The sequence below is a fragment of the Carassius carassius genome, chromosome 47 (genome assembly GCF_963082965.1).
Source record: "Carassius carassius chromosome 47, fCarCar2.1, whole genome shotgun sequence".
NCBI lineage: Eukaryota > Metazoa > Chordata > Actinopteri > Cypriniformes > Cyprinidae > Carassius > Carassius carassius.
Window position 1 is genome coordinate 15312961 of NC_081801.1, and position 17837 is coordinate 15330797.

At 43.0% G+C, this 17837-nt stretch overlaps 1 protein-coding gene across 1 annotated transcript; it reads right to left on the bottom strand.

The window, feature by feature from the left end:
• Window positions 1-13555: 13555 nt before the first annotated feature.
• LOC132130313 (zinc finger MYM-type protein 1-like) lies at window positions 13556-15065 on the bottom strand. The gene is made up of 2 exons (XM_059541996.1): window positions 13909-15065; window positions 13556-13607 (listed from the first exon to the last, which is right to left on the bottom strand). Exons 1-2 carry the CDS (start codon window positions 15063-15065, stop codon window positions 13556-13558), a joined length of 1209 nt encoding a protein of 402 aa, XP_059397979.1.
• Window positions 15066-17837: the final 2772 nt, after the last annotated feature.

A 17837-nucleotide genomic window follows, 5' to 3' on the forward strand; every position in this document is an offset into this window, starting at 1 on the left:
CTCACCATCATTGACCGGTTCTCAAAGTCATGCCGCCTCATTTCGCTTCCCAAACTTCCCACTGCATGGGAGACGGCTCAAGCCTTGCTCAACCAGGTCTTTAGATTTTATGGTTTGCCCGAAGACATAATCTCGGATCGGGGACCCCAATTCACGTCCCGTGTGTGGAGGTCCCTCTGGTCTCAGTTAAATGTCAACATCAGCCTCACGTCAGGGTACCACCCGCAATCCAATGGACAAGTGGAGAGGCTGAATCAGGAACTCTCCCGCTTCCTACGAGCTTACTGTCACCTCCATCAGGAGGACTGGAGCGAATACCTCATGTGGGCCGAATACGCCCAGAATTCCCTAAGGAAGCCCTCCACCCAACTTACCCCATTCCAATGTGTGTTAGGCTTCCAACCTCCACTATTCCCGTGGTCCGGGGAGCCTACTAACCTCCCCGCAGTGGACACCTGGCTACGGAGGAGCGAAGCTACCTGGGATATAGCACACACCAACCTACGACAGGCAATCCAACGAGTTACCCGCCAAGCCAATCGCCTCCGGAGAGCCGCTCCTCCATACCTAGTCGGACAGTGGGTCTGGCTCTCCACCCGGGACCTGAGACTCCGACTCCCCTGCAGAAAGCTTAGCCCAAGGTACGTGGGTCCGTTCAAAATCCTCAGACAAATCACTTCTGTGTCTTTCCGTTTAGATCTTCCATCTCATTACCGCATCTCACCCACTTTTCATGTTTCCCTGCTCAAGCCCGCTGTGGAACCGAGAGGAGAGGGGGACCAGGACGAGGCCGCTCCGGCAGAGACTCCTCCCCTAATGGACGCAGAGGAGAACATTTATCAGATCAACCAGATCTTGGACTCTCGGCGCCGAGGCGGGGTTCTCCAGTATCTCGTGGACTGGGAGGGATACGGCCCCGAGGAGCGGTCTTGGGTCAATTCTAAGGACATGCTCGACCCCCAACTTACTGCTACACTCCACCGGGAACACTCAGAGAAACCCGCTCCTCGTCCTCGTGGTAGACCTCGGCGCCGAGGAGGAGCTCACGTCGGGAGCCGTTCGCAGGGGAGGGGCTCTGTCACTAATAGCGCCTCTGTGGCCCTTTCTGACCAAACACAGCGGGAACCATCACCCGAATATTAGTTCCGCCCGGACTCTTTTCTCACACGGACCCAGTACTTTTCCGTCTCAGCTGTGGCTTATCATCTCATTAGTTATTGCCTTTAATAGGCGCAGACTTTCTTTGTTCATTGCGAAGTCTTATCGTTCCCTATGGTCGTAATTCTGAGCGTTTATCTCTGTGTTGGATTTTCTGTGTATGACTCTGGACTGTGTACCCCGTTGACGATTACTGCTGCCTGCCATTGCGACCATTGCCTATCTATTGAAATGTGTTCCGGATTACCTACGTTGTTCCTGTTTTCTGGTGATTATTCCTGCCTGTTGACGATTCTAAATAAAGCCTTGCGGATGGATTCGAATGTCTCTGACTCCGTGTTACAACCTGAATATCAAAAAATAAAAATAATAATAAAACAATAATAAGCTGTAACATGTCATGTATTGTGACTCCCCACAAAAATTTACTAACAATTATGAATTAATAATAATTAAATAAAAAATAATTAAAGTGAGGATAGTTGTAAAATAAAGAAAATTTTATAGATAGATTGATAGATAGAAAATTGTAAAATATAATGAAAAAATATTTATTTGAAAGTGCATTCCTGATCAGATAACAATCCATTATATCAAGTTAAACGGCATAAACCTCTCCAAACTGTGCCTTACCCACTTAGGTTCTTTGACTGACCTGCCTCATCTTTATTGAGATGTGGCATCATTGAATAATTTGCAATTATTATTATTGTAGAAGTTTCCCTTACTCCCGTATAAAGCCGTTTCTTGCATTCTTTCGCTTCTCGAGCACTACTTTGAACTTGGAGAGCCATTATGCATGAGAGGCTCCATCAAAGCAAAACATGCAAATGGTTGAGGATTTTGTGGATATGGTTAAGCAGAGCGTGCAAGTGTGTGTGCGTGTGTGTGAGTTTTCTGAGGCTGGCGAAGCTAATGATAGTCTGTTGTGGAGTGTGTCAGAAAAGCCTCATTGTCACTGTAACTTGTGTTAAACGATCACAGGGGTTTAAAACCTGGAACATGTGGACATGGAGACCTTGAAGCCTCTTCGAGGCCAGAGAGCACAGCTGTATGGGACACATATTAATGCAGAGTGACAAGGACATGGGACATAGACTATCTGTCTCACTCTCTCCCCCTATCTGTTTCTCTCCATAATGTGTGGTTTCAGGAATAGCCACACTAACAGAAGGACGGCATGACGGGGACCTTGGAACGTAATCATGTCATAACCGTGTGAGTGAAATATGAAATAGTAGGAGAGCGGGTGAATATTTACTGGCCTGAGATGACGATTGCTTTAGGGGGGTGACTGATCATATAAGCATCATCGTATACTGCTTTCTGTCTCCTTGTCACTATTGTGCCCTCTTTATTTTTAACAAAAGTGTTCTCTTTCTCTCGCAGTCTCTTTCTCTCACACACACTCACTTTGTCTTTCTAAGTCGCATCTCTCAGACTCACGCAAGCCACAGCACAGATTTTGAAAAGCGGCCAATTGTCATTGTGCAGTCACAAGCATTTCCCTAGGGCTGGCTGTGAGTTAACTCAACACAATTGGGAGATTAAAACACACAAGAGCCTGCATTTAACCACTTCTGTGCTCTGAGCGGAGCAGGATGCCAGCGAACAGGCTCTTGTGGTGGGTTTAGATTTGGGTCATCAGCTCGGTGTGGTCTTATCTAAATGCACCACGGCGATAGTGCACCAGAGGAGCTTGGGGCCTTCCGACTCATTATTCAGCAGTTCATATCAGTTTATTAGTGCCAGTGTAATTATGTCGCAAAATCGCGCCTCTTAGTGCGGTAAATACTTATAAATAAATCACAGCCCATCTGTCATCTTAACTGGATGTCAATTAGGCAAGAACGCAGTGGCACATTTTTCATTATGTGAATTTACAAGATCAGTTGTTTTTGTTTCAGGTGGTGCGTTGTTTTATGACAGAGATCTAATCGCAAGATGGGTTGTGAAAAATTCACAGTTAAAGAATTAGCTCTGGTTTAAATCATGAGTGTGATTTTGAATTCAATTGGCCACAGACCGGAGAGCTGTGAATTTGAAATGGAATGACAAGAATATGAATTACATGAACTGTATTTCAATAAAATTGAACAGAAGTAAAGCAATCTGTGCAATGGAGTCCAAGAGGGTCTAGCTGCAGACTTGCACTTGCACTCTCAGACTTGCATTCTCAGACTTGCACTCTCAGACACTTGCACTTCTGCTAGTGACATCACTTGCAGTCTTTATTTTTTATTTTGTTTACTTTTTTAATACTTTTTCTTTAAATTTGCCGACTTTTTATAACAGTAGCCAGGTGGCGAAGACAAGAAAAAATAAACTAAATTACAATGTCACTTGCAATCGCTACTTGCACTCTCCGCTACCTGTGACGTCACTTGCAATCAACACAAATCGTGCAGGTTGCCAATGGAGACAACAAGCTGTGGTGGTGATTAAACAATTAAACCTAATTTAGTACTATAACGTACAGGGTCCTGCAAGAAAAAGACAAGACTGGCAAATCCGTGGCCAGAACAGCAGAATATGAACGCTTGCACAAAGTCTCTCACTAAGCGTTTTCCTCCAGTAGAAAAACATAAACACTTAACATGTCTTAATGTATTAAGATTATATTAAAATATCAAATTAAATATACAGTTCATTATTTTAATGAATATGTATATAGTATTTTCCTCACATACCGCAAAATGTGGCATAATGGACTAAGATGATAAAGGCCAAACTCAATGTGCTTCTCTACATTATTAAAATACATAACTAATATGTACAAGCACGCAGGTGAGCCCAGAATAAACGCAACATGCAAAGTTTCACGTTAAGCATTTTTTCATATGGAATAAACTGTCTACAACTCGTTTATATCAGTGTCTTTGTCCATTAATATACATTATGTGTTTTATTCATAATTATTTTCTATAGGAGGAAAACGTTTAATGTACAATTTAACGCACTGCATTCTGTACTCGTCTGCTTGCCTGAACGGAGTTGATCCTTTTAAAATCACTTAATGCATTTCATAATGCATGTTCATATTTGCTGGTCTGTATATATGTTGAGTCAACAACAAGACATATAGGCTAGGCCTACTGAATTGTCTTTATCATCTTAGTCTGTTATTAGGCCACATAAGCGTTTTGCTGTATGGGAGGACAAAGTTTGCGCATTGTGTTCATAGCCAACTGCTTGCCTTGTAGTACATTAAATAATAACTATATATCGAATTTGGTCTTTTAATTGAACTTAATGTATCTTAATACATTATGCCATATTAAGTGTTTGTTTTTTCTACAGAAGGATAACACTTAGCGAAAGACTTTGTGCATTGCGTTTATATTCTGCTGTTCTGTGGCCACGGATTTGCCGGTCTTGTCTTTTTCTTGCAGGACCCTTTACGTTATGGTAGTAGGCCTACTAATTTAGTTTTAATCGATTAATCACTACCACAGCTTCTTGTCTCCATTGACAACAGGCACGATTTGTGTTGATTGCAAGTGACGTCACAGGTAGCAGAGAGTGCATGTGGCGATTGCAAGTGACATTGTAATTTAGTTTCTTTTTTCTTGTCTTCACCACCTGGCTACTGTTGTAAAATGTTGAGAGATTCAAACAAAAAGTTATCAGTAAATAGAACAAAATAAAAAAATAAAGACTGCAAGTGATGTCGCTAGCGGAAGGACAAGTGTCTGTATATGTGTGTGTGTGTGTGTCTGTTACACTTAATTTTGTCACATTTTTCTGGGTAAATAAATATTACATAAATATATTTTATTAATATTATTAATATATATATTTCATAGTGTTTTTATGCATTTTTATATTTATTCCAAAATAATAAAGGCAGTAACAACTTTAAGATGTTCTGGAAACAGTTTACAATAAGGTTTCATTAGTTAACATTAGTTAACTACTTCAACATGAACTAAGAATAAAGAGTTTATTAATCATTTAAGCATTTTTAATCTTAGTTAAAGTAATGCTCCACTATTTTTGAAAATATGATAATTATTTTTGAAAGGTGTGTCGTGTGCCTGGGCATGCATCATGTGCAGGCGGCGCTTCGTGGCCTTTCTTGTCCTCACTTTGATAGCCTATGACTAAAAGTTCTGTGCTCGAGGGTAGAAGTCTTCTCTAAGGTAGTCCCTGCATCCAACCCCTGCTGTTTTGCTTCTGTGGTTGCACGCAAGAGGTGATGGCTAGTGGCGATATGGACTATGAGGACAGTGCTGCGCTGGAGTTTCCCCACTTCGCTCACTCTCTCTGCAAGAAATTGGCAAAAACTTTGTGGAGCCCGTTGCTTTTGAAAATGAGGATCACCCTTCGGCTGCGGGCTGCATGATGACAACATTTTGTCCACCGCAGCTTTGGAGTCAGAAGACATTCTGGCCAAAACATGTGGTTCTCTCCCTCTGAGTGGATAGGAGAAAGGCACCTCTCCTTTCTACAGTGAGTTGTTGGATGTGGTTACCCGCAAGGTGGATAAACTGGGGCTGGATTGGGAAGTGGAGGAGGCCCAGACCCAATCTTCATCTAAGCTGGATGACCGTTTTTTAACTAGTCATAAACCTGCACAGCCCCGTAAGCCATTGCCCTTCTTCTCAGACCTCCACCAAGAGTTTTCGAGGTCCTGACAAACAGCCTTACTCGGCACACATCACAAACACTGCAGCCGCGTATTTCGCCACATGGCATTGCTATGCAAGAGACTCTTGCTACGGCCTGGAAGTCTCGCCCCCTCCTACTTTCGAAGGCATGTTGAGTCAAGTCTAACCTCTTTGGTAAGTCTTACCTGGTTGCAAGTCAAGCAGCTGCCACACTCCATTTGATGGCAGTGCTTCAAGCCTACCAAGTGGAGCTTTTGAAAGAGCTTGACGAGGGAGAAGGTATCACTCCGGAGGCTGTGAAAGAGCTGCGACAGGCAACGTTCAATGGTGGGGATGTTGATGGTTGAGCGCCACCTTTGGCGTAATCTCACTGACATTAAAAAAAAGATAAGTCTTTTCTTATGGATGCCCCGATCTCCAAGGATGGGCTGTTTGGAGAGGTGGTCAGCTTGGTGAAATTTACGGCAGCGAAGCAGCAATCAGCTGCTTTCTGCCAGCTGATTCCTCGCGGGCCCAGAGAAACGGAGTGATGTCAGCCACTGGTGGTTCACTCACATTCGCCAACAGGTCACTTCACAGGAAGAGCCATCACCTATGGCACGCTTCAGGATTATATACAATGAAACACAGCAACTTTTCCCATGCTTAGGGATGCCTCAAACCTTCAGTGCTCGAACATTCTAACGCATGTGGAGACATTTCAACCACAGGCGGAGGTCTTGAGACCATTAATGCTATTTTTTGGCCACGTGGGAATGCTTGCCCGGCATTCCACAATGGGTGTTATGCACAATTCGTCAAGGATACACCATTCAGTTTCGAAAAGGCCCGCCTCCTTTTCACGGGATTCTTCCCATGATTGTGAGTTCAGAAGAAACCACAGTGCTGCGACAAGAGATGTCATCTAGACTGAGAAAATGGGCTATAGAAGAAGTACACCCCTTTCAGATGGAGTCAGGTTTTTACAGACGCTATTTTTTTTGTGCCAAAAAAAGATGACGGCTAACGACCAATATTGGATTTACGCCATTTGAATCTTGCATTCAGGACGAGCAAATTCAAGATGTTGACAGTAAAATCTATTCAGTCTCAGATTCAACCAAACAATTGGTTTGTCACGATCAATCTGAAGGATGCATACTTTCATATTCAGATCATCAAGAGACACAGGAACTTCCTCAGATTCGCTGTCCTGGCCTTTCAGTAGAGACCACCAAGAATATAATTAATTCTAGGGCAGTTTATATGAGACGTTTAAATGCCTTCAAATGGAAACTGTTTACTACCTGGTGTAGAATTCATAATATGGATCCAGCTTACTGCCCTGTCGTCTCAGTACAGGAGTTTCTTCACCGCTCAGCCATCAGCCACTCTTAAAGTATACGTGGCAGCCATATCAGCTAACCAAGCGTATATAAACAGCGTTTAAATAGGCCGTCATCCCCTGGTCTCTCACAAGGTTCGTGACGCCTGCAGCCTTTCCGCCCTGCGCGAGTTCCATCATGGGATCTATCCATTGTATTACGAGGGTTATCGGGACATCAGTTTGAGCCCATGGAAACTGTGTCTGAAAAAATCCTGACTCTAAAGACAGTCCTTCTTTTAGCATTATCCTCCCTCAAGAGAGTTGGGGATTTACAAGCTCGTTCTGTTTCACCTTCGTGCATGGATTTTGCACCAGGATTTGTGAAAGTTTTGCTGAGACCAAGGCCTGATTATGTCCCTTAGGTCGCTTCGAATCCTTTTCGATTCCAGCAGGTGGTCTTGGAGGCTTTCTCTCCCACGAAGGCGGGGTTAGGAGATGTAAGCCTTTGTCCTGTGAGAGCACTGAAGATCTATGTTGACAAAAACATCTGCTAACTCATATTACCATCACATGCACAAAGAAAATACAGGTAGGTCTAAAAAAAAAATAATATTGTGGAAAAGTCATAAACGTATATTATATAGATTCATTAGATACCAAGTGAAATATTTCTATACATAATTTGTGTTAATTTTGATGACTATGGCTTATAGCTAAAGAAAACCCAAAATTCAGTATCTCACAAAATAAGAATATCACATACAAACAATAAAAAAAACTCTATTTTGCATTCCATTTTCTTTTGCTGTGAGTGAATGAAAGTCTCACGGTACAAAGGTGTCCAAGCTTGAAACAGATCGTGCAGCAGTGGCGGCTGGTGAAAAATATTTTAGGTGGGGCTGTTTGAGCGGGGGGTCTGGGGGCTCCTCCCCCATAACATTTTTTATTTCATAGTTGTGATTTCCTGCATTCTGGTGCATTTTAGGCCACCCATGTCCCTTGCTTATAACTCAAACCAGTCAATACCAATGGTCTAAAAAGACAATATTAATTGAACTGCCATGTAGAAATCAACAGTTTCACAGGTAATGATAATGAACAAGTTGCAAGTTTATTATGCTCCGTGTCCAGATAGAAAAAATGCAAAGCATAACAATAAATTATAATAGGGAATACAACAATCTAGTTCTTTAATCAATCCCCAGCTGTAGACTACATATCTTTAAAAGTTCACTGTAAACAAATTGGATAATGGATAACAGTCTGTGTTGATACTAGAGAAAGAGAGAAGGCTCTCAAAGAAAGGGTGGGACAACATCCTTGAAGAACACCAAGTATGAGAAGAAAGATGATTTTAACATTTTAACTAGTATGGAAACACATTAATCCAGCCTAGAACTTCAAAACAAAAAAAGCAAAGCAAACATACTGTTACATTCCTATTGAGATCACTATTTTAATGGCAAATGTGTATGAAATATGATGTGTGTGACTGTGAGTGAGAGAGAGACTGAATGAGTAAGAGAATGACAGCATAAAAATGAATACGCTATATTTACAATGTAATCCAAATAATTTCTAAAAAGTTTCTCTTATACAAAAAAGAGACACAGACATCAAGAATCAGCCTGTGAATCTCAACAATGGTGACAATTATAAAGCATGTTGCAGTGCATTCTGTGCCCAGAATGCACTGCAACATGCTTTATAACATCGTAAAATGGATTACATTGTGAAAGTTACAAATATTATGCCGTACAAGGCCAGTACTGCTATAATTACTAAAGTTAAACTAACTCAGAAATTGGACTCTCTTATTTGTACAGGAACTTTGCTCGTCTATCTTTCTGAGTGGCAAATCTCTCAATGACCCTTGTGTTGAAATCTGGAATGTCCCGTGTGAGTTTTTTCTCTATAGAGAGCATAGCCAGAGCGTTGAGGCGATCTTGTGCCATTGTGTTCCTAAGGAAAGTTTTTATCCTCTTTAAAGTAGAGAAGCACCTCTCCGATTCTGCTGTTGTCATTGGTGTGGTGATGAGGATCTTGAGAAGACTTACAGTTTCAGTGAATGTGTCTTGAAGGTTATTTTCCATTACAACCTGAAAGAGAGCCAGTGCACCACTGCAACCCTGGAAGTCCTCATTTTCATAAATCAGGGACAGTTCTGTTTTAAGTCTGGCTTTGTCCAACATGGGATAGGCATCCACCGTGGTTCCTAGTGCTGAATCCGGGAACTTTCTGCTGTGTTGTGGAAACAAGTCTCCTTGCAACAGAGTGGCACTGATGAGATGATTGGTGAAAGAAAACCTCTCCTTGGTATGGCTCATAATGGTATCACATACCTATGCAACGATACATAATTGTAGAAAAGTAAGCACAAAACATTAAGTTTTCACATTTCTCAGTTCAACAATACAATAAAATCAGCATATTCACAGCAGTTACAATTTTGTTATGAACAAGTAAGTTTTATTAATTATAATTATAATACACACACTAGCTGTCATTCTCTTATCCACTCAGTCTCTCTCTCTCTCTCTCTCACACACACACACACTCTCTCTCTCTCTCTCTCTCTCTCTCTCTAAGCTTTATTGGCTGTCTGTGTCACTCTCACACATACACACCATATACACAATAATTAATAAAAGCACAAATGTGAAAAAAAAAATCATAATTTCTGCATTCTCCAGTAGATAGAGATGTCTAATAATGACAATTCAAAATACAAAAATGTGCAAACGAACATGAATACATATACGCTAATAGAATACAGAAATAGAATTTCTGTTACTGCTTACCTCTATTGCCAGATGCTGTTGTGTTTCTTCTCCCATTGCCCTCCGTTTCTTCAGGGGTGGTTCCTGTACAGAATCAGAATCAGAATCAGAATGAGCTTTATTGCCAGGTATGTTCACACATACGAGGAATTTGTTTTCGTGACAGAGCTCCGCAGTGCAACATAACAGCGACAGAACAAAAAACACAATAAGGAATAAAAAATACAAAAAAATACAAATAGGTGGGTAAGGATTGACAATATACAAATTGACAATGTATGGCAGGTATATTAAAATGAGCATTTATGTATGTACATGTATATTATGTGGAAAAATTTTAACTGTACGCTAAGTATGTGTGTTTGGATAAATAAGTGTATGTGTATATAAATATAAATATAAGTATTATAGTGTGTTCCATGTATGTACATGTATATTATGTGCAAAAGATTTACGTGTACGCTAAGTATGTGTGTTGGATAAAAAGTGTAGTGTATATAAATATAAATAGTGTAGTGTGTCCCACAGTTATTATCAGCTGTTCATAAGGTGGATTGCCTGAGGGAAGAAACTGTTCCTGTGTCTGGTCGTTCTGGTGCTCAGTGCTCTGTAGCGTCGACCAGATGGCAACAGTTCAAAGAGGGAGTGTGCTGGATGTGAGGGGTCCAGAGTGATTTTGACAGCCCTTTTGCTCACTCTGGATAAGTACAGTTCTTGAATAGATGGGAGGGTTGTACCGATAATTCGCTCAGCAGTCCGGACTACCCTCTGTAGTCTTCTGAGGTCAGATTTAGAAGCTGAGCTGAACCAGACAGTTACTGAAGTGCAGAGGATGGATTCGATGATGGTGGAGTAGAACTGTTTCAGCAGATCCTGTGGCAGGATAAACTTCCTCAGCTGGCGAAGGAAGTACAACCTCTGCTGGGCCTTTTTCACAATGGAGTCAATGTGAATGTCCCACTTCAGGTCCTGAGAGATAGTGGTGCCCAGGAACCTGAATGACTCCACTGCAGTCACAGTGCTGTTCATGATGGTGAGTGGGGGGAGTGCAGGGGGGTTTCTCCTGAAGTCCACAATCATCTCCACTGTTTTGAGCGTGTTAAGCTCCAGGTTGTTGAGACTGCACCAGACAGCCAGCTCTTTAACCTCCTGTCTGTAAGCAGACTCGTCACCGTCCTGAATGAGGCCGATGAGTGTGGTGTCATCTGCAAACTTCAGGAGCTTGACAGAGGGGTCCTTAGATGTGCAGTCATTAGTGTACAGGGAGAAGAGCAGTGGGGAGAGAACACAGCCCTGGGGAGCTCCGGTGCTGATTGTACGGGTGCTGGATGTGTATTTTCCCAGCCTCACTAGCTGCTGCCTGTCTGTCAGGAAGCTGTTGATCCACTGACAGACGGAGGTGGGCACGGAGAGCTGAGTTAGTTTGGGCAGGAGGAGGTTTGGGATGATCGTGTTGAAGGCAGAGCTGAAGTCCACAAACAGGATCCTCACATAGGTCCCCGGTCTGTCTAGGTGTTGCAGAACATAATGCAGTCCGATGTTTACTGCATCGTCCACAGACCTGTTTGCTCTGTAGGCAAACTGAAGAGGATCCAGCAAGGGTCCAGTGATGTCCTTCAGGTGGGCCAGCACCAGTTTTTCAAATGACTTCATGACTACAGACGTTAGAGCCACAGGCCTGTAGTCATTTAGTCCTGTAATTTTGGATTTCTTTGGGATGGGGATGATGGTGGAGCATTTGAAGCATGAAGGGACTTCGCACAGCTCCAGCGATCTGTTGAAGATCTTTGTGAAGATGGGGGCCAGCTGGTCAGCACAGGATTTCAGACAGGCTGGTGTAACGCAATCTGGGCCTGGTGCTTTTTTCCTTTTCTGCTTCCTGAAGACCTGGCGCACTGCATCCTCGCTGATCTGTATTGCAGGTGTGGGGGAGAGGGGGGATGCAGGAGGTGTGAATGGTGAGAGCGCTTGATTGGAGAGGTGTTCAGGGTTGGTTGCAGGAGTTGTGAGTGGTGTGAACAGTTGTTTGGAGAGGCATTCAGGGTTGGTTGCAGGAGTTGTGAATGGTGAGAGCGGTTGATTGGAGAGGTGATCAGGATGGGTTGCAGGAGCTGTGAATGGTGTGAACGTTTGTTTGGAGAGGCATTCAGGGTTGGTTGCAGGAGTTGTTATTGGTGTGAATGGTTGTGTGGGGAGGTGTTCAGGGCAGGTGATGGGTGTTCTTTCAAACCTGCAGTAAAACTCGTTCAGATCGTCTGCCAGTCGTTGATTTTCCACAGTGCTGGGGGGTGGTGTCTTGTAATTGGTGATCTTCTTTAGGCTTTTCCACACTGATGCGGAGTCGTTCGAAGTGAACTGAGTCCTTATTTTTTCAGAATAATTCCTCTTTGCCACTTTGATCTCCTTTTCCAGTGTGTATTTAGCCTGTTTATACAAGACATTGTCCCCCTTCACGTAAGCATCTTCTTTGGCCTGACGGAGCTGTCTGAGTTTTGCAGTGAACCACGGTTTGTCATTGTTGTAATTTAGTTGAGTCTTGGTAGGAATACACATATCCTCACAGAAACTGATATATGATGTTACGGTCTCTGTGAGTTCGTCCAGATCGGTGGAAGCAGCTTCAAAAACACTCCAATCAGTGAGGTCAAAACAAGATTGTAAATCCTGCTCTGCTTCATTAGTCCATCTTTTTACAGTCCTTAATACAGGTTTAGCTGATTTTAGTTTCTGCCTGTAGGTCGGTATAAGATGAACCAGAAGGTGATTAGAACGTCCCAAAGCTGCTCGTGGAACAGAGTGAAATGCATCCTTTATTGTTGTGTAACAGTGATCCAATATATTACTGTCTCTTGTGGGACAAGTAACATGCTGTCTGTATTTTGGCAGTTCACGGGAGAGATTGGCTTTATTAAAGTCCCCAAGAATGATTAAAACAGAGTCCGGGTGTTGTTGTTCTATCTCTGTGATGTGCTCAGCGAGTTTCTGTAAAGCTGAGCTCACGTGCGCTTGAGGAGGGATGTAAACACTAACCAGAATGAACGAATGAAACTCCCGCGGCGAATAGAACGGCTTGCAGTTAATGAAGAGCGTTTCGAGATTTGAGCAGCATGTCTTCTTTAACACAGTTACATCTGTACACCACCGTTCATTGATGTAAAAGCATGTCCCGCCGCCGCGCGATTTCCCCGTTGATTCTGCGTCGCGATCCGCTCTAAACAGCTGAAAGCCCGGCAGATGGAGCACGCTGTCCGGTATGGTGTCATTCAGCCAAGTTTCCGTGAAACACAGAGCAGCAGAGTGAGAGAAATCTTTATTTGTCCGAGAGAGCAGAAGCAGTTCGTCCGTTTTGTTGGGAAGAGAGCGGAGATTTGCCAGATGGATGCTAGGCAACGGCGTTCGAAATCCGCGTTTTCTGAGTCTCACGAGCGCTCCCGCTCGCTTTCCCCGCCTGCGCGTCCTCTTGAAGCGTGTGATCAGCGCAGCCGCTCAGCCGACAAGAATGTCTAGCAAAACATCAGAATAGTCGAAAACTGGTGAAATATCGGGAGATGTGTGTTGCCGAATATCCAGCAATTCGTCCCTGGTGAAACTGATTGCAGGAATATAACTAAAGACAGGACAAACTAACAAAAACACAAAAACAACTGCAGAGCACGTCACGGAGGCAGCCATCCTGTATCGGCGCCACTCGCCACTCGCCCCTATACAGGTCCCCTATACTCCTCATCCTCAACTAGAGAAGGAACGGAGTCCCTGATCCAAAATAAGTTTCACAAGTCACTGTCCACCCTGAAATTACTGTATTAGAAACCAACTTGCTGGAGATATAAAAATAATTTTAATAAAACTGTATTAAAATATGTGCTATTGTGTTGGGCCTAGTCAATGTTATCTAGATTCATCACAAATAAATTCACTAGTCTAACATGTTGGCGAAATTGTGATATTTATGATAGGTTCTATTGTACTCTATTGTACAGCCATGTGGATTTATGTTTTTATTGTTTAGGCTACATAAGCATGTTTTCAGCCAATATGCAAAATCATAGCCTACCTGATGGCCTGTATGCTGTGAGTGAACCTCTGGGTGATCCCTGCGATGAAGACAGAGTCTATGTTCCTCTTCTGCAGATGGTTAAACAGCATGTCTACATGTGGCATGATTTTGTGGAATAAAGCCAGGATGAAACAGAAAACCTCATCTTCCAACATTCTCATACAACCCCCGGCCTCTCTCTTCGATATGGCATCAAAGTCTCCTCTGTCTCGAATGGTTTGGAAGCACTTAACCAGTTCGTCTTTGTGCTCGTAAACTGTGTTAACAGCTCGACTGTGGAAGTTCCATCGCGTTGTTGAAGCACCTGGAAGTCTGTGTGCCACCACTTCATCCAGCACTGCCGTTCGTTTGAATGACTTGGAAAAAAATGTCGAAAACCCCCCTACGTCTGAAAAAAACTGGCCGATCTTTGCGATGTGGGATGTTGCCTGCTGCATAATGAGGTTCAACTGATGCGCATAACAGTGAACGTAGTATGCACTCCCGTAGACGTCTTGCACTTTACGCTGCACTCCACCAGTAGCACCCCTCATCACTGCGGCACCATCATAGGCCTGGGCAATTAATTTTCCCTCTTGTCCCGCTGGAAGGATGGTGCTCAGCCTTTCCAATAATGCAGTCGCAATCGTATCAGCGTTCGCATTTGGAAGCGCGATAAACTCAAAAAAGCGTTCTTGAATGTTGTTGTGGCCATCTATGTACCGTAGCACAAGCACAAGCTGACAATGAGTGCAGATGTCTGTTGTCTCGTCTGCCTGAATGGCAATGTAGTCCGACTGTTTCACCTCTTCCAGAATGTGGTCTCTGAGAACTGACAACATGCAGTCTAACAGTTCATTTTGCACGGTCTTCGAAGTGCCTTTAAAAACAGTGGCGTTCTCCAGGTGCACCTCCAACTCACGGTCGATTGAGGCCATGAGATCAATTAGACCCAGGAAAATGCTAGGGTTTTCTGATGCGTCACTCTCATCGTGACCACGCAAAGCAAGTTCAAAGGCACCACAAAATTTCACGGCAACAATGATCTTTGACAAAATATGCCGATTCCTGTCCACCTCCTCGTTGTGCCTTCTTATGGCAATGCGGTGTCCCTCATCTAGCTGTGTGGCTATGCTAATTCGGCCTAGCATGGCTAGCTTCACAGAGTTGTCCATATGCACTCTTGCCCGTTCATGTTTCTTAATGCGTTCTGACATATGTTTCAGGTCTGTTACCCCTGTCTGTGTCCACGAGCTATCACAAGCACTTGTTTTAAACAGTAAGCAAGGGAAGCAAAAGATTGCATTGGCGTAACCACAGCTAGTAAGCCAAAGCTTTCGATTGAACCAACCTCGGGAAAAGGATCTCTTGTAGGTTTTCTCCTTTTCTCGCGCCTGTTGGGTTATTTTCACTTCTGGCTTGTCTGGTCCGAGTTCTTTTACAATTAGTTTTTCCGCTAATGTTCTTCTTTCAAAGGGATACAGATGTAGAGATTTAACTGAATTTGGGGCTAGCTCAACTCCCACGACTAAATTAATGCTACTCGACGTCATCGGCGCCTCCATACTGCACTCGCACTCCTCTGAGGTAAATATCCCGTGCTGCAGCAGGTGCACTGCTCTAATCTGTACCACGGGCGATATTTTCAGAGCCCCCAAACCATAAAATTCGACGACGATGATTGGCAAAATATAAACTTTTTTGCATAGCAACAGGGGAACCATTGGCTTAAATTCCAGCACTGTAGGGCTGAGCGAACTGGAGCCCAGGGAAGACAGCCTATTGGCTACTACTACACCAACATGAAGCGAATACAAATATCATTCTGGAGAGTTCTAAACACATTCTAAAGTAAAACCAATAATAGCATGTCATTAACACATATTATTTTTCAAAACGAGAGATTATTAAAAGCTTATTATTATTAAATAAAAAATTAAATAAAAATAAAAACTGACAGGGAGGTCGGCGCCCCAGCGCCCTCTATGGGCGAGCCGCTGCTGTCGTGCAGTGTAGTAAATCCTCGCAAAACAGATGTGCATGCGTGTTTTCTACTATGTCATTACGCACATGCGTGGACAGATCGTGCAGGCATCCCGGATCGTGTACTGACAGGGACTATTTTCATTTACGAATCAATGATCTATGCTAAGCTAAGCAAAAAGTGCTACCTCCAGCCCTGGAGATCGGCTGAATGGATTAAAAGATGGTAAACTGTTTAAATCTAGGGGAGTTGGAAAATGAGCCTATTTTCAAAAATAGTGGAGTGTTCCTTTAATAAAGTCATGTGACATACAGCCAAGTATGGTAACCAATACTCAGAATTCGTGCTATCCATTTAACCCATCCAAAGTGCACACACACAGCAGTGAACACATAACCTTCAGAGCAGTGGGCAGCCATTTATGCTGCGGTGCCTGGGGAGCAGTTGGGGGTTCAGTGCCTTGCTCAAGGGCACCTCAGGCGTGGTATTGCCGGCCCGAGACTCAAACCCACAATCTCAGGGTTAGGATTCTAACTCTCTAACGATAAGGCCACGACTTCCCCATTGTTGAATGCATTATTAAAATCAAAAGTTGTGTTTGTTAACATTAGTTTATGCACTATGAACTAACATTAACTAACAATGAACAACTTTATTTGTATTAACTAATGTAAACAAAGATTAATAATACTCAAATAAATGGTCATTATTTGGTCATGTTTCTCATTAAAACATTCGGATCATCATCATAAAAGCTCTGTAAACTGCCACAAACACAAAGATATATTTTTCATTTCATCACGCTGAATGCTCACTAAAAACATGACGCAGTCATCACGTTTTCAGACCATTTCAAGTTTTATTATGCTGCCTTCCAGGCATGTTTTTGAGCCCGGAAGTCACGATTTCATTTGTGACTCACGAGTTTGTAGCGTTCCGGTAAGTCACACCAAACTTACTGAGCGCAAGGAATTGTAGCTAGATTATTAATTTTATTGCAACGTTATATTGTCCTAAAATCTATTTTTCAACGTGTACCACTTGAATAAACACTGCATCCGTAAGCAATATTATCTGTAGGTGCTGCCATTGTTGTTTTGCGGGATATGTGGCATCAGAGCTCGGAACTGGGAGTACATCAATCTAGTACGGGTTCATGGGTGGGAAGTTATGGGTTTGACTACTGTTCCAGTGCACTTTCACGGGTAGAAGGTTGGAAAAACACGGGATGCCTGGAACGTGGCATAAGCTGGAAAGTTGTTTACTTTATAATAAGTCATTTAGATCGAGAGCTGGTACGAAAACAAGAGACGGGATTTATTGCACGAACCAATCACATCCAATCATAACCGATCATATCCAATTATAGCACGACAGAGGCATTGCCTCCTCTCACGTGACTTTCCCCCATTCTTCTCTATGAAAAACACAGCCTCCAAAAGTCACAACATGCTGGTCTCTGTAGAAAGTCTATTGACCGAAGGAAGGCAAGCTTCCACTGTAACTTTACCTGCGGGTGTCGCTGTTGGACAGTGTTACTTTATAAAAACGAGTGACTTCAAGACTTTAATCTTTGTAAAATCGATTACTTTCTCATCCAGTTTTGAGGAGAGGAGACACTGCCTCCCTTGCCTACTCAGAAGAAACACCACTGCTATCTATCTATCTATCTATCTATCTATCTATCTATCTATCTATCTATCTATCTATCTATCTATCTATCTATCTATAGAAACCCTGGAAACCCTGCAGTCAATGGCTGGCATCCAGGATGACTTGACTTCACCCAAGGACCTGGCCTTGAGGAGCTACAGAAACGAGAGTGAGAGAGTTAAAGAGAGAATGATCAATAAAGAAGAGATAAAACATTTAAACAGAATGGATTGGGTCTTCCTTCACCTAGACAAGAAAGACCCATACTCCCTGTCACTCCTTGGCACAATCTCCAGGGAACCGCTCACAG

Excerpts from the sequence above, each read along its gene's own strand:
- LOC132130313 (XM_059541996.1), bottom strand. The coding sequence starts at position 15,065 with ATGGACAACTCTGTGAAGCTAGCCATGCTAGGCCGAATTAGCATAGCC. Across the intron at positions 13,608-13,908 it reads CACAGCATACAGGCCATCAG|GGACTCCGTTCCTTCTCTAG; the intron begins GTAGGCTATGAT and ends ATTTTGGATCAG.